The sequence below is a fragment of the Marmota monax genome, unplaced genomic scaffold (assembly GCF_021218885.2).
Source record: "Marmota monax isolate L192 unplaced genomic scaffold, Marmota_monax_Labrador192_F-V1.1 WCK01_AAM20220418_F8-fsc00044, whole genome shotgun sequence".
NCBI classification, from domain to species: Eukaryota; Metazoa; Chordata; class Mammalia; order Rodentia; family Sciuridae; genus Marmota; species Marmota monax.
Window position 1 is genome coordinate 16,285,519 of NW_026695198.1, and position 8,374 is coordinate 16,293,892.

Consider the following 8,374-nt stretch of genomic DNA (forward strand, 5'->3'; position numbering starts at 1 on the left):
TAATGGACTAACCTGAAGAATTATAAAAGGATAAAAGGAGCTGATTTAGATAGCTGAATGGGGACAGACTTTAAGACCTCCAATGTGTGTTGAAAGGTTTAAACTTAATTGAGCTCATTTGTAGGTATAATGGGGATTTTTAAAAGTTTAAGAATGAAAACTTTGAGTTGTGGTTTTATGATACATACATGGTTTGTAAAAGAAATGTAAAATCATAAATTAAAAAATAGAATTGATTTGAATGTTCTAAGATCTCATCTTAGAATTATCTGATAATATGAATAACAGCATGGTTTATTTCCTCCTTTTGTGTTTTTTTTTTTTTTAACATTGTACTTTTTTGAAGTTCATTTACTTTCAAATTAAGAATTAAATGTTAGTGATGATCCAGGGATATGTTGTATAACCTGATCTTATTAGTTGGTTTTCTATTTAATAATTTCAGTGTGGTTTTGTACCACTATATTGATAGGATTTTTCTGCATTATTGTTTTTAAATTTAAAATGCTTTCTACATTATGGCATTTGAATTGAGCAAGGCATCAGGATGAAGGAAACAAGGCTCCTGAAAGTTGAGAAATAAAATTGCAGAATCACTAGAAGTAACTGCTTATTAATTTAAATGTGTCTTTACAAGGACTACAACTCCAGGAGAAACAAAGCTTCTGGCCTCTGAAATCTATGACATTCTTCAGGCCTCCAATATGGCAGATGGTGATAGTTTTAATGAAGTGAATTCACGTCGAAGGAAAGCGCAGTTTTTTCTGGGGACTACAAACAAACGTGCCAAAACAGTGGTTTTGCACATAGATGGTCTTGATGATACGGTAAGTGTTTTTTCAACATGTGGTTCATAAAAGAGGAAAAAGAAATCATGTTAACTAAAACTGTTTCGTGTTATTTGTTAATAGTCTTAAGAGGAAGTCCCAATATCAGTATTTTATGTCAGTGAAAAGGGATATTATGTGCTAGAAGACATAATGGCTTTTATGCATCTAATAATAGATCATCAAAATACATGAAGCAAAAACTGAAAGACATGCAAGGAGAAACAGACAAAATTCATAGTTAGAGCTAGAGATTTCGATGACACTTTCTCAATTAGTAGATTAAGTCTACAGTAAAACCAGTGATGCTACAGAAGACTCAAAAAAATATTACTATTGATCACCTTAACCTAATATTTACTAATATTTTACCATACCCAGCTGTAGAATATATTCATTCTTTTGTGTGCTCAGGAAACATTTACTAAGAGATTATATTATGGTTCATAAGACAAGTCTATGTCCTCTTAACACAAAGAAAGCAAATTAGAAATTAGTAACATAGGGCTGGGGATGTGGCTCAAGCGGTAGCGCGCTCGCCTGGCATGCGTGCGGCCTGGGTTCGATCCTCAGCACCACATACAAACAAAGATGTTGTGTCTGCCGAGAATTTAAAAAATAAATATTAAAAAAAAAAAAGAAATTAGTAACATAAAGGTATCTAGAAAATCCCTCCAAAATTTGAGAAACCGACACATTTCTAAAATAAACTATAGGTCAATGAATAAATTAATAAAAACTAGAAAACATTTTAAATTTAATAGAAATGAAAGTATAATATCAAAATTTGTTGAAAGCAGCCAAAATAGTGTCTAGAGTAGAAATTCATTAGCACATGCCTAAATATTTATATACAAAAGAGAAAAGACTTCAGGTTGTTGACTTAGGCTTCTACCTTAAGAAAATGAAACGTGAAGAACAAATTAAAGCTAAAGAAAATGGAAAGTGAAGAACAAATTAAAGCCAAAGTAAATAGAAGAGAAGAAACAGTAGAAATTAGTAAATGAAAACAATAGAGAAAAATCAGTGAAATCAAATTTGTTGACTTGATCAATAAAATTGATAAACCCATAGCCAAACTGATTAAGAAAAAAGAGAAATCACAAATTATCAATATCAGAAATAAAAGAGGACACAAACATACATCCTGTAGACATTGAAAGCATAATATGTAAATACTTAAATGACTTGACACTGATTGATCTCATTCAAGAGGACATAGATAACTTAATTAGCTCTATATCTATTAAGTTGAATTTGTAGTTAAAAACCTTCCCTTAAAGAAAACTTCAGGCCTAGGTGCCTCATTGGTAAATTTTCTATCCAACATTTAAGGTAGAAATAATATTAATTATACAAATTCTTCTGGAGTATTATAGAAATACAATCCTAGTTCTCCATAACATGTGGATCCTTCTGAACTCATTCTACTTTGTCTGCTTTTAGTATTAGTCTTTCCGATTTGCTCTCAACAAGTTGGGCATATTTCAAGTGAATTTCTCCCAGATATCATGTATTTAGGTCTTGCTTCTTTATCCAGTCTAAACTTTTTTGCCTTTTTAATAGAACTTTTTGAACAGTTGATTTTTTTTTTTTTTTTTTAAATGCTGATTCCTTTCTATTTGTCCTGCTGGTTCTTTGTTTTCTTTTTTTCCTCTGTCTTCTTTTGAACTAGGTGGATCACTTTTGAGATTCTATTTTATGCCTTTATTAACTGATTAGCTACAGTTCTTTCTTTTACTCATTCATACCTTGGTTTATGATTTATTTTCTAATCTTTGACTTACAGTGTAGCTTCAACTAAATTGTATAATTTCATGTATAGTATAAGACACTTTAACAGTATACTTACACTTTTTTCATATCTTTTACTTCTGATTGTCATATGAATCCCACAATATATTGTTAATACTTCTTGAAATTAGAAATATTCATCCTGTACTAACTTTTGTACTGGAAAGGAACACCTAGTGTTAGGCATAATTTTGGGTACCAGGGATATAGCAATAACCAAAATTGGTGTAATTTCATTAGGGGAGACAGACAGTTAAAAATGAGATGACTTTATGAATCTTGTTTCTCTCTGTCTCATGTTATTGGAATTTAGTTTTAGACTCTGTGTAATAGGAAGGATACTTTTCTGTTTTTCACTTTCCTCACATTTAAAATAAAGAATTATATTTATAAAATCTTAAATCTCATGCTATATGTCCTGTGCATAGTTTTTTAAGTTTACCTGGTATTAAATCCATGACAGATAGAAACATGCCACTGTTCTGTACCACACCCCTAAAAGGGCTTCACAGAAGTCAGGTCTTGGCAGAATAGATTCAATAGACTGTGCACCTGGTGAGCCCACTGTGGGCCTGCACTCTGCCACAGACTTGTAACCCAAATATCTCCCTGAGTAGTGTTAAAATGCTGAAGAAAGGAATAAGCAATAACCATGAGTTGTTTAAAAGGAGGTAGAAAAGAGTTTGAAAACTGGGTGTGGTCTAGATCTTGGTCAAGTGCAGATTTTCATGCCCTTTGAAATTTTGGGTTAGAATTTGGGCTCACTACAGAAACAGGAGAATTTTTAAGGTAGTGATTTTGTGTGTGGACTGGAGATATAATTCAGCTACTTTTTAATTCATTTCTACTTTGGATCTTGGTTTGAGGTGATGACTTGATATCCAAGTAGATATGTCTGATAGAAAAATAAAAATTAAAAAGTCCTATTGGAGTTAGTGATGGTGAAGTGATAAGAATAATCTCCTGAGGATCAAAAGACAAAATAAGTTACTTAATTATAGGCACTAGACCTTGGAAGTAAGATGAGACAGAGTTGGAATAATCAGTGGCATAAGCGCAAGATCTTGCTTGAAAGCTGTGGTATATTATGCTGTGAATAACATTGGAGGGAAATGAGAACTACAAAGGTAATATAAGTATAAATATAAATATTTAGTTGTAGATGGACACAATATCTTTATTTATTTATTTTTATGTGGTGCTGAGGATCACATGTAAGGCAAGTGCTGTATCACTGAGCCACAACCGCAGCTCCACCACAAAGGTTTTTGATGGTCATTGAGACTAAAACAGTAGCCATAGAAAATGTATGATAATTGTAAGATATGGTAATATTTACAAATAACCATGGAACAATGTTTAAGTAATAGTGACTCAAATGCCCAATGCCTGCTAATTCTAACTTCAGTCTTAGAATTTATCCTGGAGATTTTTAAGCTAGAGCAGAGACTAGTAAGTTTTTGTTGTTGTTGTTGTTTTAATAGGACCAGAGAATAAATACCTTTGACCTCTGATTCTCTGCTTTGGGGCACATTTTCACATATTATTCATTTGCTTTTTTGACTTAAGATGCAAATTAATATTGGCTACCCTCTTTTTTTAAAATATTTATTTTTTTGTAGTTGTACACCATAACTTTTTATTTATTTTTATGTGGTGCTGAGGATCGAACCCAGGGCCTTGCACATGCGAGGCAAGCATTCTACCGCTGAGCCATAACCCCAGCCCCAAGGCTACCTTCTTTTTGATAAAAATTATTAAAACTATATATTAATATTGAATATGAAAAAAATCTAGCAGAAATTATTATTCTGTTGATCTTATAAAATTTAATTAACTTGACTTAGCACCCCACTCTCTGCCCTGAAGTATGAAATAGAAGAAGTAAAATAGATATATTTTCTTCCCTTCCTTTCAAAACATACTCATGTACTACATGATCATGTTCAGTCAACAGTGAACAACATATTGAATCATGGTCCCATGAGGTTTAATGGAGCTGAAAAATTCCTATCACCTAATATTTTTACTTTATTTTTTCTATGTTTGATACATTTAGATACAGAAGTACTTATTGTGTACAGTTGCCTACAATACGCAGTCCAGTAAGGAGTATAGGCTATACATATCCTGGGTCTGTAGTAGGCTGTGCATCTATTTGTGTAAATATGCTCTATGATGTTCATATAACAAAATCTCCTAACAATGAGTTTTTTAGAACATATCCCTTTGTTAAGTGACGTGACTGTAATGACTACTTTAGTGTAGCTTAAGTTGATTTATTCCCTTTTAATATTTTACCTGTTTTAACAACAGTTTGCTTTTATTTTTTCAGTCTCGAAGAAATCTATGTGAAGAGGCTTTGTTAAAAATTAAAGGCGTTATTAGCTTCACTTTTCAAATGGCTGTTCAAAGATGTGTGGTACGAATTCGTTCAGATTTGAAAGCAGAGGTTAGTATTTTCAGTGACTAAATATGCTTGCGGTTATAGATAAACAAATCAGTGTTCAAAATTGTTCCTTTTTGTCCTGACCCAGGCTTTGGCATCAGCAATAGCATCAACCAAGGTTATGAAAGCTCAGCAAGTTGTGAAAAGTGAAAGTGGGGAAGAGGTAACAGTTTTATTTTATTTTTATATCTGACTCTGACTCTCAATTATTTTTGATGACTACTGTATTCCTAGATAAATAGTTAACATATATAAGAATATGGTGTTTCTGGGTTAACAATTTTTTTTAGAAATACAGAGAGATCTTTTGTATATTTTATAGTCTGTACTTATAAAGAAAGCTTTTTAAAAAAAAAAAATCTCAGTGCAGATATCTTGTTGATTTTATATGGAAGATACATGGTTTTCATGTATTCATTATTAAAAATACTTTCTTCCTAACCTTCACTGGTCTTGCCAATGCTGAAAATAAAAGTGCAGTCATTGGGCTAGTGTGTGATGAAAATTCTTGTCCATTGCTACTCTTTCTAATAACTTTTGTGATAAAGAAAATGAACCTCTAATGCCTTGAGCTCATTTGGATTCAGTGAGTCTCTAGGAATCCAGAGTAGCCAGATACTTGCTTTAGTTGTCTTTATATAGACAGAGGTTGCTTATTTATTCCTAGGGCCTCAGCAGATGAACATCTGAGTTCTTATTTGTAGTTATTCCTTTCTGCGTTGATGCAGTGGTCAGCATTTGAGCCTTCTATCATGTAAGAGGAAATTTTAGAAGAAATAGAGCCTTGGAGAATAAATATGGTACTTAGAATGAGGAATAAAGTTGACCTTTAACTTAGGACATGTATATGTATATGAATTTGATTTTGTAATTAGCTCTTAACACATTCTCTGTCAGATGCTGGTCCCATTCCAAGATACTCCTGTGGAAGTAGAAGAGAACACAGAGTTGCCTGACTACTTGCCTGAGGATGAGAGTCCCACTAAAGAGCAGGACAAAGCAGTATCCCGGGTGGGCTCACACCCAGAGGGTGGAGCTAGCTGGTTGAGCACAGCTGCAAACTTTTTATCCAGATCATTTTATTGGTGACTTCAACTTCAATTTGGGGCTCAAGGACTGTGCAAACCAACAAGGGGCCAGTTTTCCATTGTTGTGGTGAACTGTCAAGTGCAATTTGCAATAAGTTATCATGAAAAGTTTTTAGATTACATGATTGTGTATGCTGCATTTTACATTTTATTGGACATTTTACCCCACTGAGTGGTAAAAAGGACAGAGGCTACAGTTGAAATTTGTTTATGAAGGTATTTTGGTTTTGCTTTTCTTTGTTTAATTGCCTCACTTTTTTAAAAAAACAAAATGGGTCCACTGTTAAAACCAAACGTGTATGTATGTGCAGCTTTATATTTTTATTTTACATGAAGCATGTGATTAGGAAAACTTGTTTTCTCCTCAAGCCTCAGGATCTATCAGAAGAGAAGTTTTTTCATAGCTCAAGTTGTGCATGAATTACTGAACATTTTTCTCTACTTTTCTTCATGAAAGATACATGCTTTGGTACTCTTCACTGAAAGTTGAAAATATTTCTTCTTATCCCCTTTTGTGCCTTTTTATTTTGCCAACCATGTTTTTAGAAACGATATTACTAATGACATTTTACAAATTGAAATATTTTAATTTGAATATAGTAGTTCCCTAAAAATACAATTCTACAAAAACTTTGCAATTTTATTTGTTACAATTTTAATAAAATTAACATGGAATCAGTTAAGAAGGAGACATATATAGTAGCACAGTGCTTTTGGAACTGTTTGAATGTGACCAAATGTGGTTCTAGTTGACTAGTGTTCACTTTGGTTTATATCCGCTCTTCAGATAAATCCACCATGAGACTGCAAGAAACTGTAAATGGTCTCTCAACCTTACTTTCTGACTACACACTATCTCCTGCTAGGGGAAAAAATAATAATAGTGAAGAACTGACAAACTTGAAAAAAGAAAACAAAAATTGAATGCCTATAATGCCATAGTGCCACTTTGGTAGAGTCTTAACTTTAAAACATGAATTGCCTGGCAGAAACCTGTTTAGTAGGTATTTCTTTGTATTGCCTTTGTGAGTTTATTATGAAAATGCTGTAGTCACATTGAATGAAAAAGACCCAAATTATTGTTTATAAAAAAATAAAGCCAGCATTGGCACTTAATCTTGTTTCTCATGTCCAGCCAGAAAAAAACTTCAGTGAAGGTAAGATAAGTAAATATATATACATACATATGGTGGTTTTTTAATTTGTTTTGTTTTGTTTTGGTAGGTAATAGCTAATTACATGTATGTGATACTTTATTAAAGCTCTAAAATATTTGTCAACTAAGATTTTCTTTTTGGAAATCCATCGATATTCAGATATGTTTAAATGTTAACATGATTAAAAACTAATACAAAGAAATGGAAATTCGTTTTCATCACCATGTAGAGCTGCTATTTTACTACTTGGAGAATGTGAAGCGACAATTCGACCCTGGAGGATTTCTTGGTGTTTTCAGCACTTGTCTTTTAGAGAAAATTAAAAGCATCCAGTATTAGTGGAGAAAAATAATTGTAAAGTGTCATCACCAGTGAGTTTTGAGATCACTAGTATTGTGACCTTAGGGAAGGAGAGATATTGATGGTATCAAGAACAATATTTTTTTCATGTGTCTGGTCTCTGATTAAAGTGATACGCACAAACAGAAGATATAAAGATATAAGCTTTCAGGGCACATTGCTTTAAATGCATACTACTACTTGCTGCCAGAACCAGATGTGTTGAAAAAGGAAATAAAAACCACCTCCTTTCTGTAGCCATTAAAGCAAAGTTTACTTTCTGTTTTAACAAGTTTTTATTTTATTATTCATTGCCACACATCTGCTTATTTAAAAAACTACAACCCTTTGGTATTAATGGTTCAGTACAAGTAGGTATTTCAGCTTAATGTTTGTGTGTTCTAATTCTAAGTGTTCTTTTATTCCAGGTCTTATAGAGCAGTTAAGGCAACTGTAATGGCATTTTTGAAGTATATTGTAAAATAATAAAAGGTAACATAATTAAAACTGATGAATATTGCATTCTTGTGGTATATGCATTATTGATTACTCTTTGTGTGGTGCTGGTGATGGACCCCAGGAACTCATGAGTGCTGCATACGGGCTCTATTACTGAGCTACCGCTACAGTTAATTTAATTTGTGATTTGTTGTTTACTACTATTTAGCAGATTCCTTCATTTATTTTTTTATTTCGTTTTTATTTTTAAAAATGTGGGAA

General features: G+C 32.5%; 1 protein-coding gene across 3 annotated transcripts in view; it reads left to right on the forward strand.

The window, feature by feature from the left end:
* The window catches only part of Armc1 (armadillo repeat containing 1), a 30,538-nt gene extending 22,373 nt beyond the window's left edge, over window positions 1-8,165 (forward strand). For 2 of the 3 annotated variants that reach the window (XM_058574020.1, XM_046428492.2), the window contains exons 4-7: window positions 638-827; window positions 4,957-5,073; window positions 5,159-5,233; window positions 5,968-8,165. In XM_058574020.1, coding sequence (XP_058430003.1) covers window positions 638-827; window positions 4,957-5,073; window positions 5,159-5,233; window positions 5,968-6,159 — 574 coding nt within the window. In that variant the 3' untranslated portion in view covers window positions 6,160-8,165. The remainder of the gene's footprint in view (window positions 1-637; window positions 828-4,956; window positions 5,074-5,158; window positions 5,234-5,967) is intronic. The other variant, XM_046428493.1, reaches the window with a different exon arrangement.
* The last annotated feature ends 209 nt before the right edge of the window (window positions 8,166-8,374 follow it).